The sequence below is a fragment of the Procambarus clarkii genome, chromosome 66 (genome assembly GCF_040958095.1).
Source record: "Procambarus clarkii isolate CNS0578487 chromosome 66, FALCON_Pclarkii_2.0, whole genome shotgun sequence".
Taxonomy (NCBI): Eukaryota; Metazoa; Arthropoda; class Malacostraca; order Decapoda; family Cambaridae; genus Procambarus; species Procambarus clarkii.
Window position 1 is genome coordinate 10,885,782 of NC_091215.1, and position 24,173 is coordinate 10,909,954.

Genomic DNA, 24,173 nt, shown 5'->3' on the forward strand with positions numbered 1-24,173 from the left:
GTGCCTAAATGCCAAAAGCGACTGCCCAGATAGGTACAAGAGGAGTGTTGTTAACGCATATGTCGACCGTGCTCTCAGCCACAGCTCAGAATGGAAGCAAGTCGACGAAGAACTCTGTAGGGAAAGGCAGGTAATAGTCAACAACGGCTTCTCCAATGGTTTCGTCGAAGACATCATAAGAAGGAAAGTGAAACGCCATGCAACCTCTGAAGAGACAACCAACACAACACCTATACCCCCTATTAGACTATTTTACAGGAACTTCTTTTCCACAGCTCATAAAACGGAGGAAAGGGTCCCGAAAGATATTGTTAATAGAAACGTTATCCCTACAGACAAAAATCAGAGGATACAACTGATGATTTACTATAAAACTAGAAAAACGGCTGCCTACTCAGGAGAAACTCTCCAGACACAAAACAGAACGCTTTAAAAGAGACCAACGTCGTCAATGCCTTCAAATGCCCTCTTCAACAACATTGCTTTCTAGGCGTTTAACGATGCATAAGCAACAGGGCTCCATTAAGGAACATATAATCTCCTCCCACAACCAAACCATCGCCAGAGAAATCCTAGTAAACAACACAGAAATCATCGATAGATACAGCGATAGCAGGTGGCTTGACGTTTGCGAGGCACTACACATCAAGAAGTCAACACCAGCAATCAACAGCCAATTAATGCACAACTATATTCTACCCACCTCAAGACTCCGCTCCAATATAGAAGCATCAAGAAATATGGACCAATAGGCTTTCTACAATCGCTTCTATTCAATACCCATTGTTTCGTGTTCTGTCTTGTGTTGATGAAATTAATACCTTATTAAATACCACCTCACCCCATCCACCTCACTCAAATGTAGATATAAACAAATCGGAGGTGTGTAAGTTCTATTCAGTTGTGTATGTGTAAAGTCTTTGAAAATGTAATAAGTTTTACGAAACGCGCTCAAGTGTCGCGTCAGACTAGAAATATAAATGAATTTTGGAGAATTGATTTTTGAATTACCTCCAACAGTGAAAATAAATGTACGAAAGATTAAGAAAATTCGTGTTAGAATTATTAATCTTACTTTTTCCGTCATATTTAATAATATATATATATATATATATATATATATATATATATATATATATATATATATATTTATATATATATATATATATATATATATATATATATATATATATATATATATATATATATACTGGAAGGTAGTTGTGCTTTCTGGGTTCGAGTCCCACTGGTGGGTGTTGTCCAAAGATTGTTAATCTTCACTTGTGGTTTATGCAAGTATAGGCTTATAAGCTGGACACGAGTTCTCTCACATTGACAGTGGCTTGACGAAAAATGCAGACTGACCCCTCACTCATCTGGTGCCTTCGGGAGGTAGAGATGTTTGAGATATATATCTCGAACTATCTACTTCTTTTGTAAGGTCTGATGGCGTAGTGGGTTAAAGCATACTAGTTATGCCAGCTACTGGAAGGTAGTTGTACTTTCTGGGTTCGAGTCCCATTGGTGGGTGTTGTCTAAAGATTGTTAATCTTCACTTGTGGTTTATGCAAGTATAGGCTTATAAGCTGGACACGAGTTCTCTCACATTGACAGTGGCTTGACGAAAAATGCAGACTGACCCCTCACTCATCTGGTGCCTTCGGGAGGTGGAGATGTTTGAGATATATATCTCGAACTATCTACTTCTTTTGTAAGGTCTGATGGCGTAGTGGGTTAAAGCATACTAGTTATGCCAGCTACTGGAAGGTAGTTGTGCTTTCTGGGTTCGAGTCCCACTGGTGGGTGTTGTCCAAAGATTGTATATATATATATATATATATATATATATATATATATATATATATATATATATATATATATATATATATATATATATATATATATATATATATATATATATATATATATATATATATATATATATATATATATATTTATATATATATATATATATATATATATATATATATATATATATATATATATATATATATATATATATATATATATATATATATATATATATATATATATATATTTATATATATCCGAAAAAGTAAGATTAATAATTCTGACACGAATTTTCTCAATATTTCATATATTTCTTTTCACTGTCGAAGGTAATTCAAAAATCCATTCTCTAAAATTCATTTTTATTTCTAGTCTGAAGCGACACTTGAACGTGTTTCGTAATAACTTATTACATTTTCAAAGACTTTAGTTTACACACACACAACTATAACCTGCAAGCACTAAACAGAGTTCAACTATGCTATCATTTAAACAGCTTTCATCTTATATACCCGCATTTGGGTGAGGTGATATGTTACAACAGTTTTGGATGAGGTGAACAAAACTTTCAACACAAGATAGAGCAAATTTTCAACACAAGACAGAACACGGTGTATTGGGTATAAATTGGTTAAATTAAAGGGAAGAATGGGAGTAACTGCAAAGGGCCTGTTGGCCCATATTTCTTGATGCTTCTATAATGGTGCGGAGTCTTGAGGTGGGTAGAATATAGTTGTGCATTAATTGGCCGTTGAATGCTGGTGTTGACTTCTTGATGTGTAGTGCCTCGCAGAAGTCAAGCCGCCTGCTATCGCTGTATCTATCGATGATTTCTGTGTTGTTTGGTAATACTTCTCTGGTTATGGTCTGGTTGTGGGAAGAGATTATATGTTCCTTAAAGGAGCCCTGTTGCTTATACATCGTTAATCGCCTGGAAAGAGATGTTGTTATCTTGCCTATATACTGAGTTCTTTGAAGCTTACAGTCCCCAAGTGCGCATTTGAAGGCATAGACGACGGCATAGATTTGGTCTCTTTTAAAGCGTTCTACTTTGTGTCTGGAGAGTTGCTCATGAGTAGGTTGGCAGTATGGGTTCGAATCATTTCTGTGGTGTGAGTTTTCAGTTTCATATAGTCCTGGGGACCGTTCAGGCTTTTTCACATTTGTGTTCCTCACGTGGGCCCCATGATTCGATAAAATGCTAAGCCATAGATTACCATCCGAGTGCCGGCGAGGAAGTGGTTCAAATAGCTTTGACTATCACTTCCTTATGTCCGGTTGTGATGGTCGAGCGGATTAAGGCGTCCTGTACATACCAGTTGCGTTGCTCCTGGCAGTATGGGTTCGAGTCACTTCTGGGGTGTGAGTTTTCAGTTGCATATGGTCCTGGGGATCATTCAGGCTTATTCTCATATATATATATATATATATATATATATATATATATATATATATATATATATATATATATATATATATATATATATATATATATATATATATGAATGAAAACTCACACCCCAGAAGTGACTCGAACCCATACTCCCAGAAGCAACGCAACTGGTAACTACAGGGCGCCTTAATCCGCTTGACCATCACGGCCGTCAAAAGGAAGTGATAGCCGAGGCTATTTGAGCCACTTCCCCGACGGCAACTCGGATTACCATCCGAGTTGCCGTCGGGGAAGTGGCTCAAATAGCCTCGGCTATCACTTCCTTTTGACGGCCGTGATGGTCAAGCGGATTAAGGCGCCCTGTAGTTACCAGTTGCGTTGCTTCTGGGAGTATGGGTTCGAGTCACTTCTGGGGTGTGAGTTTTCATTCGCATATAGTCCTGGGGACCATTCAGGCTTGTTCGCATATATATATATATATACATATATATATATATATATATGTCGTACCTAGTAGCCAGAACGCACTTCTCAGCCTAATATGCAAGGCCCAATTTGCCAAATAAGCCAAGTTTTCATGAATTAATGGTTTTTCGACTACCTAACCTACCTAACCTAACCTAACCTAACTTTTTCGGCTACCTAACCTAACCTAACCTATAAAGATAGGTTAGGTAGGGTTGGTTAGGTTCTGTCATATATCTACGTTAATTTTACCTCCAATAAAAAAAATTGACCTCATTCATAATGAAATGGGTACCTTTATCATTTTATAAGAAAAAAATTGAGAAAATATATTAATTCATGAAAACTTGGCTTATTAGGCAAATTGGGCTTTGCATAGTAGGCTGAGAATTGCGTTCTGGCTACTAGGTAAGACATATATATATATATATATATATATATATATATATATATATATATATATATATATATATATATATATATATATATATATATATATATATATATATATATATCCGATTTTATATCTACATTTGAGTGAGGTGGGAGGGGTGATGTGGCATTAACACAAGACAGAACATGAGGGGATATTAATAGGGTATTAAAAGTATCAACACAAGACAGAACACAAACAATGGGTATTGAATAGAAGTGTTTGTAGAAAGCCTATTGGTCCATATTTCTTGATGCTTCTATATTGGAGCGGAGTCTTGAGGTGGGTAGAATATAGTTGTGCAATAATTGGCTGTTGATTGCTGGTGTTGACTTCTTGATGTGTAGTGCCTCGCAAACGTCAAGCCGCCTGCTATCGCTGTATCTATCGATGATTTCTGTGTTGTTTACTAGGATTTCTCTGGCGATGGTTTGGTTGTGGGAAGAGATTGTATGTTCCTTAATGGAGCCTTGTTGCTTATGCATCGTTAAACGCCTAGAAAGAGATGTTGTTGTCTTGCCTATATACTGGGTTTTTTGGAGCTTACAGTCCCCAAGAGGGCATTTGAAGGCATAGACGACGTTAGTCTCTTTTAAAGCGTTCTGTTTTGTGTCTGGAGAGTTTCTCATGAGTAGGCTGGCCGTTTTTCTGGTTTTATAGTAAATCGTCAGTTGAATCCTCTGATTTTTGTCTGTAGGGATAACGTTTCAATTAACAATATCTTTCAGGACCCTTTCCTCCGTTTTATGAGCTGTGGAAAAGAAGTTCCTTTAAAATAGTCTAATAGGGGGTATAGGTGTTGTGTTAGTTGTCTCTTCAGAGGTTGCATGGCGTTTCACTTTCCTTCTTATGATGTCTTCGACGAAACCATTGGAGAAGCCGTTGTTGACTAGGACCTGCCTTACCCTACAGAGTTCTTCGTCGACTTGCTTCCATTCTGAGCTGTGGCTGAGAGCACGGTCGACATATGCGTTAACAACACTCCTCTTGTACCTGTCTGGGCAGTCGCTGTTGGCATTTAGGCACATTCCTATGTTCGTTTCCTTAGTGTAGACTGCAGTGTGGAAACCTCCGCTCTTTTCCATGACTGTTACATCTAGAAAGGGCAGCTTCCCATCCTTTTTCATCTCGTAAGTGAAACGCAGCACGGAACTCTGCTCAAATGCCTCCTTCAGCTCCTGCAGATGTCTGACATCAGGTACCTGTGTAAAAATGTCGTCAACATACCTTCAGTATATGGCCGGTTTCAAGTTCATGTCGACTAAGACTTTTTGCTCGATGGTACCCATGTAGAAGTTTGCAAACAGGACACCTAGGGGAGAACCCATGGCGACCCCATCTACTTGCTTATACATGTGCCCATCCGGGCTCAAGAAGGGTGCCTCTTTAGTACAAGCTTGGAGTAGTTTCCTTAGAATATTTTCTGGAATGTCAAGAGGAGTACAGGCTGGATCACGATACACTCTGTCGGCTATCATCCCGATTGTCTCGTCCACAGGTACGTTGGTGAACAGTGATTCTACGTCCAACGAGGCTCTTATCCCTGTGGCCCGTGTGCCCCGCAGTAAGTCAACAAATTCCTTTGGAGACTTCAGGCTGAAGGCGCAAGGGACATAAGGAGTCAGCAGGCCGGTGAGTCGCTTCACCAGTCTCTACGTGGGTGTGGGTATCTGGCTAATGATTGGCCGAAGTGGGTTTCCAGGCTTGTGTGTCTTGACATTTCCATACGCATATCCAGGTTTATATTCCCCAATAATCTTTGGCAGGTGGAGTCCTGATTTCTTGGCGTTCACAGTTTCGATCAGTTTGTTGACCTTTGCTTTCAATTCGGCTGTAGTGTCCTTCGTTACCCTTTGGAATTTAGTTTGGTCAGAGAGTATGAGGTTCATTTTCGCCAGATATTCGTCTTTTTTAAGAATGACGTATATTGGCGACTTGTCACCTCTCCTGACAACTATCTCCTTGTTCTCACGAAGGCTTTTAGCTGCCGCTTTGAGCTCGGGGGACAGTATGGTGCTTCTGTAATTGCCTCGATTCTTTCCTCCTTCCGCAATATGTTCTGCTTGTAAGACATCTTTGGTAGTGACCTTCTCTCTGACCAAACTAAATTCCAAAGGGTAACGAAGGACACTACAGCCGAATTGCAAGCAAACGTCAACAAACTGATCGAAACTGTGAACGCCAAGAAATCAGGACTCCACCTGCCAAAGATTATTGGGGAATATCAACCTGGATATGCGTATGGAAATGTCAAGACACACAAGCCTGGAAACCCACTTCGGCCAATCATTAGCCAGATACCCACACCCACGTACAGACTGGGGAAGTGACTCAACGTCCTGCTGACTCCTTATGTCCCTTGCGCCTTCAGCCTGAAGTCTCCAAAGGAATTTGTTGACTTACTGCGGGGCACACGGGCCACAGGGATAAGAGCCTCGTTGGACGTAGAATCACTGTTCACCAACGTACCTGTGGACGAGACAATCGGGATGATAGCCGACAGAGTGTATCGTGATCCAGCCTGTACTCCTCTTGACATACCAGAAAATATTCTAAGGAAACTACTCCAAGCTTGTACTAAAGAGGCACCCTTCTTGAGCCCGGATGGGCACATGTATAAGCAAGTAGATGTGGTCGCCATGGGTTCTCCCCTAGGTGTCCTGTTTGCAAACTTCTACATGGGTACCATCGAGCAAAAAGTCTTAGTCGACATGAACTTGAAACCGGCCATATACTGCAGGTATGTTGACGACATTTTTACACAGGTACCTGAAGTCAGACATCTGCAGGAGCTGAAGGAGGCATTTGAGCGGAGTTCCGTGCTGCGTTTCACTTACGAGATGGAAAAGGATGGGAAGCTGCCCTTTCTAGATGTCCAATGGTTTCGTCGAAGACATCATAAGAAGGAAAGTGAAACGCCATGCAACCTCTGAAGAGACAACTAACACAACACCTATACCCCCTATTAGACTATTTTACAGGAACTTCTTTTCCACAGCTCATAAAACGGAGGAAAGGGTCCTGAAAGATTATGTTATTAGAAACGTTATCCCTACAGACAAAAATCAGAGGATACAACTGACGATTTACTATAAAACAAGAAAAACGGCCAGCCTACTCATGAGAAACTCTCCAGACACAAAGCAGAATGCTTTAAAAGAGACCAACGTCGTCTATGCCTTCAAATGCCCACTTGGGGACTGTAAGCTCAAAAAAAAAACAGTATATAGGTAAGACAACAACATGTCTTTCTAGGCGTTTAACGATGCATAAGCAACAGGGCTCCATTAAGGAACATATAATCTCTTCCCACAACCAAACCATCGCCAGAGAAATCCTAGTAAACAACACAGAAATCATCGATAGATACAGCGATAGCAGACGGCTTGACGTTTGCAAGGCACTACACATTAAGAAGTCAACACCAACAATCAACAGCCAATTAATGCACAACTATATTCTACGCACCTCAAGACTCCGCCCCAATATAGAAGCATCAAGAAATATGGACCAATAGGCTTTCTACAATCACTTCCATTCAATACCCATTGTTTCGTGTTCTGTCTTGTGTTGATGAAATTAATACCTTATTAAATACCACCTCACCCCATCCACCTCACTCAAATGTAGATATAAGCAAATCGGAGATGTGTAAGTGCTATTCAGTTGTGTATGTGTAAACTAAAGTCTTTGAAAATGTAATAAGTTTTACGAAACGCGCTCAAGTGTCGCGTAAGACTAGAAATAAAAATGAATTTTGGAGAATTGATTTTTGAATTACCACCAACAGTGAAAAGAAATGTACGAAAGATTGAGAAAATTCGTGTTAGAATTATTAATCTTACTTTTTCGGTCATATTTAATAATATATATATATATATATATATATATATATATATATATATATATATATATATATATATATATATATATATATATATTTATATATATTATATATATATATATATATATATATATATATATATATATATATATATATATATATATATATATATGTGTGTATATCACGAAAATAAACACGTGATTAAGAATGTGACAATGTCAGACCACGAAGGAAAAATGAAACAGGAAATTTCCTTAAGTACTTTCGTATATTAAATACATCTTCAGAAGGTGAAGATGTATTTAATATACGAAAGTACTTAAGGAAATTTCCTGTTTCATTTTTCCTTCGTGGTCTGACATTGTCATATATATATATATATATATATATATATATTTTACAATAGGGAAGGGAGTACTACCTCTGGCTGGAAGAAGGGGGACCCATAGCCTCGGAGGAAACCACACATAACGCATTGGAGGGAATGTAGGTCCCCTCCAATACAGTTTCTGTGTGCTTTTCTCCTACCACCCCCTTCCCTCTTTTTTTTTTCCTTTATTGTGTATTTAAAGGTTACAAAACATACAAGACAAATGCCTAAAGGTTATGGATCTCTTGAAGCTCCTCCGCTTCTGGACAGGAACCGAGGACGCAGCAAGCATTTCCCCTCTGGATCGCCACACTGAGACGCTGAAATAAAAAACTGGAAGCCCTTGGGTCTCTGGTGACGTCAATGAGCTTGGAACCCAATTCCTTGAGAAATCCCAAGGCACTCTTGCCCCAGGGGCCATGCGTCTCAGACGCTATGGGAACAAAGAGGTATTGACCTTCCAGTCGCCTGTACTTGAGTGATTTTGCTGTTTCCCTGTGGTGTATATATATATATATATATATATATATATATATATATATATATATATATATATATATATATATATATATATATATATATATATATATATATATATATATATATATATATATATATATATATATAAATTTCCTAAGGTGTGCTCCCTCCTTCGACAGCCCAAAATTAACAGAATATGACACACTCCTAAGGTCAATAACCGTGAAAGTGTTAAACCTCTCTCTGCAAGATGACCAATGGGATCAAGCAACGCTCCCAGTTAGACTCGTGGGAATAGGTATTCGCAAGGCGACACAGTTAGCATTGCCAGCCTTCTTATCCTAGACCAGTGCAACAGGTGAATTAGTTAAGGAAATACTACCGGAACACCTAAGAGACTCCATTGGGATTCATGATCCCAAATTCGCGGAAGGAGCCGGTCAGTGGGACACTCTCGTCAACTCTCATCCTCGACCGACTTTTCCAAATGACTGCAAACAGTCCAAATGGGATAGCCCCATAGTGGAGAACATCGCCACATCGTTGCTGGAGGCAGCTTCCAGGAAGGACAAAGCGCGTCTTCTAGCTGTGCAAGCGCCCCATGCCGGGGACTTCCTGTTGGCAGTCCCTAATTCCGCCTTGGGCACTCGCCTGGACCATCGGACCCTAAGTATTGGTGTTGCTCTGCGCCTTGCCGCCCCTATCTCCACCGAGCACCGGTGTATATGCGGCCATGCACGGGCAGACCAATACGGCACCCATGGTCTCATCTGTCGTAAGACACAGGGAAAGATTGCCAGACATGAAGCAGTCAATGACATCATCAAGAGAAGTTTGGCTACAGCTGGGTGTCCAGCACAAAGGAAACCTCAGTTGTGCAGACCTGACAACAGCCAAAAACGCCCAGATGGAGTCACCCTGCAGCCGTGGAGGGAAGGTAAACAGGTCGTGTGGGACTACACGTGTGCATCCACATTGGCTGATACCTATCTACCTTACAGCGCAGCTGAGGGAGGCGGGGCGGCCACCTTCAGGGAGACCCAGAAAACTAACAAGTACAGGGACCTAGAACGTTGTTACAGGTTCGTGACAATAGGCTCTGAGACTCTTGGCGCCTGGGGTAAATGTGCACTCAAGTTCCTGAAGGAGCTGGGCGAGGAACTCATTGGGAAGACTAGAGACCCAAGAGCGGCCAGTTTTATGTTCCACCGCCTCAGTGTCGCTGTTCAGAGGGGAAATGCGTGCTGTATCTTGGGTACGCACCCGACCCTCGAGGAGCTGGACGAAGTCTTCGAACATTGATTGGTATATTGTTATATAAGTGTGTGTTTTCTGTAAACTGTAGCATTGCAATAAAATCAAATAAAAAAAAAATAATAGGGGTGGTAGGAGAGGAAAAGATTAAAGTATTCAGTGAGAATCCACAAGGTCTTCTCTGAACACTATTTATTTTCTTCTTCGAGGATGTGGGTCCCTTTAATTAAACCAGTGGTGGTACCCCTAAAAAAATATATATATATATATATATATATATATATATATATATATATATATATATATATATATATATTTACTAGGGTTTACAAAAATTTTCAAAGTTATTCATCACTATATACCTTTCACCACTTGTTATTGTTTATTTCTTTCAGTATCTTCTCATTATTTTCAATTATTTAAATTTACCTCTTTTCCATTTATCACTGTTTATTTGTACCATTCGATAACATTTAAGGTGTGACGATATCATAGCGAAATAATGAGCTCACCCGACCCCTTTTTCTGTTTCCCGGTGTTTGGACCTACCAGATGGATCTGGTAAGGAGAGCTTACTATACAATTGGGGCCTGACGGCTGAGTGGACAGCGCTCAGGATTCGTTGTCGTTAGGTTCTGGGTTCGATCCCTAACCATGCTGACTATGCTTCCAACTGTGCTTCAGAACATTCAATGCAAACAGTGGCTTATTATTATCCACTACAGATATTCATAAATATAGACAAATAAAGCGAATTGAATTAATCATTTGATAAAAGCTCTTCATACCAGAATCAGAAGTTCTGATGAGAATTAATCGCAATATTGTGAGTGAAAACACATGAAACATATCATATAATAATGCAAATGTGTCTCAGTTAATCATGACTTATGAATCACTTACCCCAAGCAGCTGCTGGAGTGCTGTACCGGATTCGACGCCCCACGGTAGGCGACCGTAATGGACCAAGTCCTGAAGAGAGTTTACAGGAACGGGGATTCTGGGTGCCGCCAACATAGAGGTCAGAACACCTTGGTAGGCCGAGCCGAGGATGAGTGCTGATATGAGCCACGACCCCTCCAGCACTCTACCAATCGTCAATTTCGGGGATGTAACAATTGCTGCAAATTGAACGTCACGTTGGCTTATGCTGGACATTTATTCTGTTGCAGTCTTACATTACTATGAAACATTCTATCTAAGACTTGTAAAACACAGCTATATTGCTAGAAGACTTTCTATCTGTATTTAATAAAATGGTTTACCCTGATAGAAAACTTCCTAATTACGTCTGGTTCACTTTAACCCACTAGAAAATGTTATGGTTATCTTAGGTAAAACACTTCATCCTGCTACAAAACCTTCTAATTACGTTAAGTAAAACACTTTCTCCTGCTTGACAACTTTCTTGTTACGTTTGAACATAGCTACATAGCTAAAGGACTTTCAACTTACCCAGCTAGAAGACTAATTGCTTACAAATAAGAATATGCAAAAAGGGTATGAGAAGGATCAGTAAGCATTGTTGAATACAGAAGCAAAGTGAATAGAGAAGCACGTATGCAAGTATCACGGGAGAAGTAAGAATTAGTGTGAATAAAAAATAAAGTATAAACTTAAGAATAAAACGTGAATAAAGATTTTGGAAAATAGTAAATGCAAAGGTAGAGCAATAAGTAAATTCAATGGGAAGGGGGGGATTGAGATATTGGGAATGGAGGAAGTGGAAGGACGGAGGTGGTAAGAAACGAACGTTTGCCAGCAGAGAACACTGAAGGGGTGAGACAGATATCGTTCAACGGGATCACAAAAAATATAATAATGATAGTATTATTAATAATAATAAGACCATAAGAATTAAGGAAACCTCAAAAGGCCTGTGTGCCTATACGAAAGGCTCCTATTCATATCCACCCAAACGCATTCATATATATGTCTAATCTACGCTTGAAACAATCCAGCGATCCCACGTAGATAATAATAATAATAATAACAATAATAATAATAATAATAATAATAATAATAAGAAGAAGAAGAAGAAGAAGAAGAAGAAGAAGAAGAAGAAGAAGAAGAAGAAGAAGAAGAAGGGCAAGGGAAGAGAATTATAAGGGGGAAAGCGCCAAGCCATTACGACTGTATAGCACATGAAGGGATCAGGATAAGGATTTGGGATGGAACGTGGGGGGGGGGGGGAAAGAATGGTGCCCAACCACTTGGAAGGTCGGGGATTTAACGCCGAACTGCATTAAGTGAGACCATTGCTCTACCGTCTAGCCCAAGTGGTTGGGTAGAAGAAGAAGATGAAGAAGACATAATATATATATTTTCCTGCATAATATGACAATGGAATACACATACAGATATAAATATTTACAACAAAACGGTTTTATTAAAAACGATAGCAGTTCTGTTTAAGCAATGATGTAAAAACGAACGAAATCTAAAAAAAAAAATATAAAAACACAGGGGGCAAGTGGCCTGGCTTCCAACATACTAACTGGACTAGGGATTAATCACATGATCGTTTTATACACCAGTGTTAGAGATACGTGACATGCATACCATGTGAGAGTAGACTATCTGTTACAATAATATCTTTAGTGTGTGATAAATTCACACTAAGCATCGAATATCCATTTTAATTTGGGAGGAGCCATGCTATGGGATTGAACTCAAGTTTCGGGTAACCCCAGACTAATGAATTACACACAAATTCATAATGAGCATAAAAATACACAGCAATCAAAAGTTTTACTAATCGAAGTGCCTTACAAATTCGTTGAAAGTTTAGTAAAATTTAGGGTTCTACAAATTTTAAGCTTATGGTACTGTAGGGAGTAAAGGAAGTGTCTGGAAAATTAAACACAAAAACCCTGACATCTCAAAATAATGGACTTGACGACGATCCGGTTTGTCCTGGAACATTATCAAATTCAAATTTCAAATTAAATTTTTTATTTAGGTAAAAGTACATACATAAATGAGGAGTTACAAACATAATGTTGGATTTATAGATGGAGCTAGTACATACAATACCTAAAGCCACTAATATGCATAGCGTTTCGAGCAAACCTGCTCAAGTCCTGCTTTTCATATAATTTTGTAGCATCTGCAAAAAATTAAAAAGCCCTGGGATATTTCCCGCTGATATACCAAATTGGTATTTATTTATTTTTGTTTTTATTATTTATTTGAATATATACAAGAGTTCTTACATTCTTGTACAGCCACTTGCACGCATAGCATTTAGGGCAGGTTCTTAATCCTAATTTCCCCTGGAATACATCCCCGCTAAATCATTTAACAACCAGGTACCCAATTTAATGTTGGATAAAATGAGGCTACAATTACAGATTGGCGCCCAGTAAATCCTCCCTGACCAGGATAAGAATCCAGGACAAAGTGCTCGTGAAACGCCAGGCGAGCGTCTTACAAGTACACCATGGGGACTGCACAAAGCAAGGGGGGAGTATGCATGCTTAAAGAATAAATGAAGTCGGTGAACCTGTGAACAAAAAAATATACGGTATGTAGTTTTGTATATTATTATTATTATAGTTATCATTATTATCATAACTATTATTATTATTATTATTATTATTATTATTATTATTATTATTATTATTATTATTATAACTTATTATTATTTATAATAGAATTATTATTCTAATATTAATATATCATAACGAACCTAAGACCCCGGCATTGCCAGTCGCATACTCTACCACTGGACCAGCATTGACTTGTAAAAATGTCACACAACCGGATTCCCACTGAAATCACAGGAAGCTTGGAGGTCCCTATTGAAGCCAGTCCAAGTTTTCACTTATACCCAACCTTCCACCTGATTGTTTGTGGGCCATATATAAAAACGTTGACTGGCTATACAAAGGGCCTCCTGACTTCTTGTTATTTCAGTATAAATCCGGTAGTATGATTTTTACAAGAAAACGGTGATGCAGTGGTAGTGTATGCTACTGGCAATGCCGGGATCGTTGGTTTGCGCCCACCTATAGTCCAAGTGGATTTTCCCATTGATATATATCAAGTTCGTGTGACTTCTGTGTGATTATAATTATTATTATTATTATTATTATTATTATTATTATTATTATTATTATTATTATTAGTAGTAGTAGTAGTAGTAGTAGTAGTAGTATTTCATTATACGATTTGATAATCTCCCAGGACGGATTGGAACAGTGTAATTTTTATATTTTAAGATTTGTTGGATTGGTATTATTATCATTATAATTATTATTATTATTATTATTATTATTATTATTATTATTATTATTATTATTATTATTATTATTATTATTATTGTTGTTGTTGTTGTTATTATTTTCATTATTAACACAGTGAAGAGTACTCCATTACAACTGCTAGAGTTCTCAGGGTCCGAACTTCAGTATTTACTGTCCACAGGCACAGTGTACTCACTCTCCACAAGTAGAGTTTTTATGAACCAGCTGGAGCGGAAGTCATTGTTGTCATTTGTTCCTGGGAGTCGTCGCAGTTCCCCCAGCCACTTCATGAAGATGCCAAGAACAGCAGTCGTCGCCAGCAGCACGAACAACAACGTCCACACCTGTAAGAGACGCGTAGTTTGTTACACGTGTCTTTAAGCTGCAGTCGTAGCGTGTATATGCTGCAACAGATTGTAGAGTGTATTTGCCTTGATTTCCATGAAGCATAGGGTTGTGTTTATATACATTTTAGATTGTTGTATGACTCTCTTCTCTAGTTTCTTGTTGACCTCTTCATCCTGTCTGGCAGACCGCCACTATCTGCATATATCTTATGTTGTCCTTCACAAGTAGTTTGCCATTCAGCTTCTTATAGCCAACCTACTCAGGTGGCCTCCTTCATCGAAGTTCTCATTAATTATTATCCTCAACTACCTTAGTGTACCTGAGTGTACTGTGTGAAGCAACGTACCGTTGTTAGTTGGGATAGGTAATTTCCTATTGCGACGAGGGTGGTGATATACTGATTGTTTCAACCAAGGTATTAGCCGTAGTAACTAGCAGGGTAAACTGACTATTACATCAAACAAAGCGAATTTGACTCATGGAGTTAATTATAGGTATCAGTTAACTGTGTTCACCAAGAAATTCACATTTCTACTTGCTATGTTGGCTTAAAATACACTACTTCTATTTCATATGGTGGTGGTGCAGAATACAAGTTGAATTCTTCAGCTGTTACCGGAGAGGAAATTACTAACAGATATAAATTATAAGTTAGTAATTTCAACATATATGTAAATTAAAGTCCTCACGACTTTAAGTCCAAGACGAACTATCAGCTAGGGGTCCTCAAAGAATGTAGAGATGGGCTGATAGTGAGCCCATTTCTACATTCTGATGGGCTGATAGTGAGCTTGACTTTCAAATTAACCTAATCATTCGCTTCGTCGGGGACAGGAAGCTATATATATATATATATATATATATATATATATATATATATATATATATATATATATATATATATATATATATATATATATATATATATATATATATATATATATATATGTCGTACCTAGTAGCCAGAACTCACTTCTCAGCCTACTATTCAAGGCCCGATTTGCCTAATAAGCCAAGTTTTCCTGAATTAATATATTTACTATAATTTTTTTCTTATGAAATGATAAAGCAACCCTTTTCTCTATGTATGAGGTCAATTTTTTTTATTGGAGTTAAAATTAACGTAGATATATGACCGAACCTAACCTAACCTATATTTATAGGTAAGGTTAGGTTAGGTAGCCAAAAAAAGCTAGGTTAGGTTAGGTTAGGTAGACGAAAAAACATTAATTAATGAAAACTTGGCTTATTAGGCAAATCGGGCCTTGAATAGTAGGCTGAGAAGTGCGTTCTGGCTATTAGGTACGACATATATATATATATATATATATATATATATATATATATATATATATATATATATATATATATATATATATGTCGTACCTAATAGCCAGAACGCACTTCTCAGCCTACTATTCAAGGCCCGATTTGCCTAATAAGCCAAGTTTTCATGAATTAATGTTTTTTCGTCTACCTAACCTACCTAACCTAACCTAACCTAGCTTTTTTTGGCTACCTAACCTAACCTTACCTATAAATATAGGTTAGGTTAGGTTAGGTAGGGTTGGTTAGGTTCGGTCATATATCTACGTTAATTTTAACTCCAATAACATAAAATTGACCTCATACATAGAGAAAAGGGTTGCTTTATCATTTCATAAGAAAAAAAATATAGTAAATATATTAATTCAGGAAAACTTGGCTTATTAGGCAAATCGGGCCTTGAATAGTAGGCTGAGAAGTGAGTTCTGGCTACTAGGTACGACATATATATATATATATATATATATATATATATATATATATATATATATTAGTATATTTTGGTAGCAGTCTTTCCTGTAGACATATTTTATTAAATATGACCGAAAAAGTAAGATTAATAATTCTAACACGAATTTTCTCAATCTTTCGTACATTATGCTTCACTGTTGGAGGTAAATAAAAAATCACTTCTCCAAAATTCATTTTTATTTCTAGTCTGACGCGACACGGGCGCGTTTCGTAAAACTTATTACATTTTCAAAGACTTCACAAATACACAACTGATTAGAACTTGCGTTTCCCTGATTTTATATCTACATTTGAGTGAGGTGGGAAGGGTGATGTGGCATTACATTTGAGTAAGGTGGGAAGGATGATGTGGCATTAGAGGATATTAATAGGGTATTAAAAGTATCAACACAAGACAGAACACGAAACAATGGATATTGAATAGAAGTGTTTGTAGAAAGCCTATTGGTCCATATTTCTTGATGCTTCTATATTGGAGCGGAGTCTTGAGGTGGGTAGAATATAGTTGTGCAATAATTGGCTGTTGATTGCTGGTGTTGACTTCTTGATGTGTAGTGCCTCGCAAACGTCGAGCCGCCTGCTATCGCTGTATCTATCGATGATTTCTGTGTTGTTTACTAGGATTTCTCTGGCGATGGTTTGGTTATGGGAAGAGATTATATGTTCCTTAATGGAGCCCTGTTGTTTATGCATCGTTAAACGCCTAGAAAGAGATGTTGTTGTCTTGCCTATATACTGGGTTTTTTGGAGCTTACAGTCCCCAAGTGGGCATTTGAAGGCATAGACGACGTTAGTCTCTTTTAAAGCGTTCTGTTTCGTGTCTGGAGAGTTTCTCATGAGTAGGCTGGCCGTTTTTCTGGTTTTATAGTAAATCGTCAGTTGTATCCTCTGATTTTTGTCTGTAGGGATAACGTTTCTATTAACAATATCTTTCAGGACCCTTTCCTCTGTTTTATGAGCTGTGGAAAAGAAGTTCCTGTAAAATAGTCTAATAGGGGGTATAGGTGTTGTGTTAGTTGTCTCTTCGGAGGTTGCATGGCTTTTCACTTTCCTTCTTATGATGTCTTCGATGAAACCATTGGAGAAGCCGTTATTGACTAGAACCTGCCTTACCCTACAGAGTTCTTCGTCGACTTGCTTCCATTCTGAGCTGTGGCTGAGAGCACGGTCGACGTATGCGTTAACAACACTCCTCTTGTACCTGTCAGGGCAGTCGCTGTTGGCATTTAGGCACATTCCTATGTTTGTTTCCTTTGTGTAGACTGCAGTGTGGAAACCTCCGCCCTTTTCCATGACTGTTACATCTAGAAAAGGCAGCTTCCCATCCTTTTCCGTCTCGTAAGTGAAACGCAGCACGGAACTCTGCTCAAATGCCTCCTTCAGCTCCTGCAGATGTCTGACATCAGGTACCTGTGTAAAAATGTCGTCAACATACCTGCAGTATATGGCCGGTTTCAAGTTCATGTCGACTAAGACTTTTTGCTCGATGGTACCCATGTAGAAGTTTGCAAACAGGACACCTAGGGGAGAACCCATAGCGACCCCATCTACTTGCTTATACATGTGCCCATCCGGGCTCAAGAAGGGTGCCTCTTTAGTACAAGCTTGGAGTAGTTTCCTCAGAATACTTTCTGGCATGTCAAGAGGAGTACAGGCTGGATCACGATACACTCTGTCGGCTATCATTCCGATTGTCTCGTCCACAGGTACGTTGGTAAACAGCGATTCTACGTCCAACGAGGCTCTTATCCCTGTGGCCCGTGCGCCCCGCAGTAAGTCCACAAATTCCTTTGGAGACTTCAGGCTGAAGGCGCAAGGAACATAAGGAGTCAGCAGGCCGTTGAGTCGCTTCGCCAATCTGTACGTGGGTGTGGGTATCTGGCTAATGATTGGCCGAAGTGGGTTTCCAGGCTTGTGCGTCTTGACATTTCCATACGCATATCCAGGTTTATATTCCCCAATGATCTTTGGCAGGTGGAGTCCGGATTTCTTGGCGTTCACAGTTTCGATCAGTTTGTTGACCTTTGCTTTTAATTCGGCTGTAGTGTCCTTCGTTACCCTTTGGAACTTAGTTTGGTCAGAGAGTATGATGTTCATTTTCGCCAGATATTCGTCTTTTTTAAGAATGACATATATTGGCGACTTGTCACCTCTCCTGACAACTATCTCCTTGTTCTCACGAAGGCTTTTAGCTGCCGCTCTAAGCTCGGGGGACAGTATGGTGCTTCTGTAGTTGCCTCGATTCTTTCCTCCTTCTGCAATAAGTTCTGCTTGTAAGGTATCTTTGGTAGTGACCTTCTTTTGTGTCTCGAGGTCGAATATGTCGTCCAACAGAATTTCCAACTCCACTTTCCGGGCCATTTCACTCGGTCTGGACATAACATGACAGTTTATGCCCAGATTTAGGAGAGTGACTTGGTCCTCAGTGAGGTTAATTCCTGCAAGGTTCAGGAAGCCATCTCTTGGTCGTGGAATTGCCATAGGTCCTCCATATAATGTTGTTAGTTTCTTGATAATCCTTGTTTCAGTGCTGAGGTGATGTTGGTCTGTGAGGATGTCGAGGTGTTGTTCAATGCGGGTACGGATACTATGGTCGATGTTGCTATTTCTCCACTCGTTTGTAGCATGAAGTAGTTGCGTTTTTTTGTCTTTGATTTCATTCTCTGCCTTGTATATCTGATCACGAATCAGATCCTGGCGATATTTTATCGTGAAGGCTTGATTCCTTGCTGCTGGGTCGTGCACTTTAACATTAGTATATTTTGGTAGCAGTCTTTCCTGTAGACATATTTTATTAAATATGACCGAAAAAGTAAGATTAATAATTCTAACACGAATTTTCTCAATCTTTTTATCTACATTTGAGTGAGGTGGGAAGGGTGATGTGGCATTACATTTGAGTAAGGTGGGAAGGATGATGTGGCATTAGAGGATATTAATAGGGTATTAAAAGTATCAACACAAGACAGAACACGAAACAATGGATATTGAATAGAAGTGTTTGTAGAAAGCCTATTGGTCCATATTTCTTGATGCTTCTATATTGGAGCGGAGTCTTGAGGTGGGTAGAATATAGTTGTGCAATAATTGGCTGTTGATTGCTGGTGTTGACTTCTTGATGTGTAGTGCCTCGCAAACGTCGAGCCGCCTGCTATCGCTGTATCTATCGATGATTTCTGTGTTGTTTACTAGGATTTCTCTGGCGATGGTTTGGTTATGGGAAGAGATTATATGTTCCTTAATGGAGCCCTGTTGTTTATGCATCGTTAAACGCCTAGAAAGAGATGTTGTTGTCTTGCCTATATACTGGGTTTTTTGGAGCTTACAGTCCCCAAGTGGGCATTTGAAGGCATAGACGACGTTAGTCTCTTTTAAAGCGTTCTGTTTCGTGTCTGGAGAACTCTCCAGACACGAAACAGAACGCTTTAAAAGAGACTAACGTCGTCTATGCCTTCAAATGCCCACTTGGGGACTGTAAGCTCCAAAAAACCCAGTATATAGGCAAGACAACAACATCTCTTTCTAGGCGTTTAACGATGCATAAACAACAGGGCTCCATTAAGGAACATATAATCTCTTCCCATAACCAAACCATCGCCAGAGAAATCCTAGTAAACAACACAGAAATCATCGATAGATACAGCGATAGCAGGCGGCTCGACGTTTGCGAGGCACTACACATCAAGAAGTCAACACCAGCAATCAACAGCCAATTATTGCACAACTATATTCTACCCACCTCAAGACTCCGCTCCAATATAGAAGCATCAAGAAATATGGACCAATAGGCTTTCTACAAACACTTCTATTCAATATCCATTGTTTCGTGTTCTGTCTTGTGTTGATACTTTTAATACCCTATTAATATCCTCTAATGCCACATCATCCTTCCCACCTTACTCAAATGTAATGCCACATCACCCTTCCCACCTCACTCAAATGTAGATATAAAATCAGGGAAACGCAAGTTCTAATCAGTTGTGTATTTGTGAAGTCTTTGAAAATGTAATAAGTTTTACGAAACGCGCCCGTGTCGCGTCAGACTAGAAATAAAAATGAATTTTGGAGAAGTGATTTTTTATTTACCTCCAACAGTGAAGCATAATGTACGAAAGATTGAGAAAATTCGTGTTAGAATTATTAATCTTACTTTTTCGGTCATATTTAATAAAATATATATATATATATATATATATATATATATATGTTGTACCTAGTAGCCAAAACGTCGTACTCGGCATGCTATGCATGGCCCGATTTGCCTAATAAGCCAAGATTTCCTGAATTAATATATTTTCTCAAATTTTTTTCTTATGAAATGATAAAGCTACCCATTTCATTATGTATGAGGTCAATTTTTTTTATTGCAGTTAAAATTAACATAGATATATGACCGAACCTAACCAACCCTACCTAACCTAACCTAACCTATCTTTATAGATTAGGTTAGGTTAGGTAGCCGAAAAAGTTAGGTTAGGTTAGGTTAGGTTAGGTAGTCGAAAAACAATTAATTTAGGAAAACTTGGCTTATTAAGCAAATCGGGCCTTGCATAGTAGGCTGAGAAGTGCGTTCTGGAAGCACCATACTGTCCCCCGAGCTCAAAGCGGCAGCTAAGAGCCTTCGAGAGAACAAGGAGATAGCCGTCAGGAGAGGTGACAAGTTGCCAATATATGTCATTCTTAAAAAAGACGAATATCTGATGAAAATGAACCTCATTCTCTCTGACCAAACTAAATTCCAAAGGGTAACGAAGGACACTACAGCCGAATTGAAAGCAAAGGTCAACAAATTGATCGAAACTGTGAACGCCAAGAAATCCGGACTCCACCTGCCAAAGATTATTGGGAAATATAAACCTGGATATGCGTATGGAAATGTCAAGACACATAAGCCTGTAAACCCACTTCGGCCAATCATCAGTCAGATACCCACACCCATGTACAGACTGGGGAAGCGACTCAACGGCTTGCTGACTCCGTATGTCCCTTGCGCCTTCAGCCTGAAATCTCCAAACGAATTTGTTGACTTACTGCGAGGAACACGGACCACAGGGATAAGAGCCTTGTTGGACGTAACATCACTGTTTGCCAACGAACCTGTGGATGAAACAATCGGGATGATAGCGGACAGAGTGTATCGTGATCCGGCCTGTACTCCTCTTGACATATAAGAAAACATTCTAAGAAAACTACTCCAAGCTTGTACTAAAGAGGCACCCTTCTTGAGCCCGGATGAGCACATGTAAAAGCAAGCAGATGGGGTCGCCATGGGTTCTCCCATGGGTGTCCTGTTTGCGAACTTCTACATGGGTACCATCGAGCAAAAAGTCTTAGTCGAAATGAACTTGAAACCGGCCATATACTGCAGGTATGTTGACGACATTTTTACACAGTTACCTGATGTCAGACATCTGCAGGAGCTGAAGGAGGCATTTGAGCAGAATTCTGTGTTACGTTTCACTTTCGAGATGGAGAAGGATGGAAAGCTGCCCTTTCTAGATGTAACAGTCATGGAAAGGAGTGGAGGTTTCCACACTGCAGTCTACACTAAGGAAACAAACATAGAAATGTGCCTAAATGCTAACAGTGACTGCCCAGAGTGGTACAAGAGAAGTGTTGTTAATGCTTATGTCGACCGTGCTCTCAGCCACAGCTCAGGATGGAAGCAAGTCGATGAAGAACTCTATAGGGTAAAGCAGGTCCTAGTCAACAATGGCTTCTCCAATGGTTTCGTTGCAGACATCATAAGAAGGAAGATGAAACGCCATGCAACCTCTGAAGAGACAACTAACACAACACCTATACCCCCTATTAGACTATTTTCAGGAACTTCTTTTCCACAGCTCATAAAACGGAGGAAAGGGTCCTGAAAGATATTGTTAATAGAAACGTTATCCCTACAGACAAAAATCAGAAGATACAACTGACGATTTACTATAAAACCAAAAAAACCGGCAGCCTACTCATGAGAAACTCTCCAGACACAAAGCAGAGCGCTTTAAAAGAGACCAATGCCTACTTGAGGACTGTAAGCCTCAAAGAACTCAGTATATAGGCAAGACAACAACAGCTGTTTCCAGGCGATTAACGATGCATAAGCAACAGAGGTCCATTAAGGAACATATAATCTCTTCCCACAACCAGACCATCACCAGAGAAATCTTAGCAAACAACACAGAAATCATCAATAGATACAGCAATAGCAGGCGACATGACATCTGCGAGGCACTACACATCAAGAAGTCAACACCAGCAATCAACAGCCAATTAATGCACAACTATATTCTACCCACTTCAAGACTCCGCTCCAATATAGAAGCATCAAGAAATATGGGCCAATAGGAATTCTGCAATTACTTCCATTCTTACCTTCAATACCCATTGTTTCGTGTGCTATCCTGTGTTGAAAGTTTTGTTCACCTCATCCAAAACTTATATATATATATATATATATATATATATATATATATATATATATATATATATATATATATATATATATATATATATATATATATATATATATATATATATATATATATATATATATGTCGTACCTAGTAGCCAGAACTCACTTCTCAGCCTACTATGCAAGGCCCGATTTGCCTAATAAGCCAAGTTTTCATGAATTAATGTTTTTTCGTCTACCTAACCTACCTAACCTAACCTAACCTAGCTTTTTTTGGCTACCTAACCTAACATTACCTATAAAGATAGGTTAGGTTAGGTTAGGTAGGGTTGGTTAGGTTCGATCGTATATCTACGTTAATTTTAAATCCAATAAAAAAAATTTACCTTATACATAATGAAATGGGTAGCTTTATCATTTCATAAGAAAAAAAATTGAGAAAATATATTAATTCAGGAAAACTTGGCTTATTAGGCAAATCGGGCCTTGCATAGTAGGCTGAGAAGTGAGTTCTGGCTACTAGGTACGACATATATATATATATATATATATATATATATATATATATATATATATATATATATATATATATATATATATATATATATATATATATATATATATATATATATATATATATATATATATATATATATATATATATATATATATATATCGTACCTAGTAGCCAGAACGCACTTCTCAGCCTACTATGCATGGCCCGATTTGCCTAATAAGCCAAGTTTTCATGAATTAATATATTTTCTCTAATTTGTTTCTTATGAAATGATAAAGCTACCCATTTCAGTGTGTATGAGGTCAATTTTTTTTTATTGGAGTTAAAATTAACGTTGGTATATGACCGAACCTAACCAACCCTGCCTAACCCTACCTAACCTATCTTTATAGGTTAGGTTAGGTAGATTAGATAGTCGAAAAAGCATTAGTTCATGAAAACTTGGCTTATTAGGGAAATCGGGCCTTGCATAGTAGGCTGAGAAGTGCGTTCTGGCTACTAGGTACGACATATATATATATATATATATATATATATATATATATATATATATATATATATATATATGTCGTACCTAGTAGCCAGAACTCACTTCTTGGCCTATTATGCAGGGCTCTCGTCTTACTTAACTAAGTTAGCAAGGACTCTGTTGTTTCTGGCTAAGTGTAAACATTTTGGCCTATTATGCAAAAAATCATACTGTTTTTTTGGCCAAGAATGCAAACTGGCGATTGTTTATTTGTTTATCACATGGTCACTGTAAAGTAAGATGTTGTCCATTGAATGTAGGAAGATATTTAGATA

General features: G+C 38.5%; 1 protein-coding gene across 1 annotated transcript in view; it reads right to left on the reverse strand.

Annotated features, from left to right (window-relative positions):
* Positions 1–24,173, reverse strand: part of LOC138355203 (probable glutamate receptor) — a 265,094-nt gene that overhangs the window by 116,283 nt on the left and 124,638 nt on the right. The window contains exons 4-5 of the mRNA XM_069310057.1: positions 14,495–14,642; positions 10,955–11,172 (exon numbers count right to left, since the gene is read on the reverse strand). Of these exons, the coding sequence (XP_069166158.1) occupies positions 10,955–11,172; positions 14,495–14,642 (366 nt within the window). The remainder of the gene's footprint in view (positions 1–10,954; positions 11,173–14,494; positions 14,643–24,173) is intronic.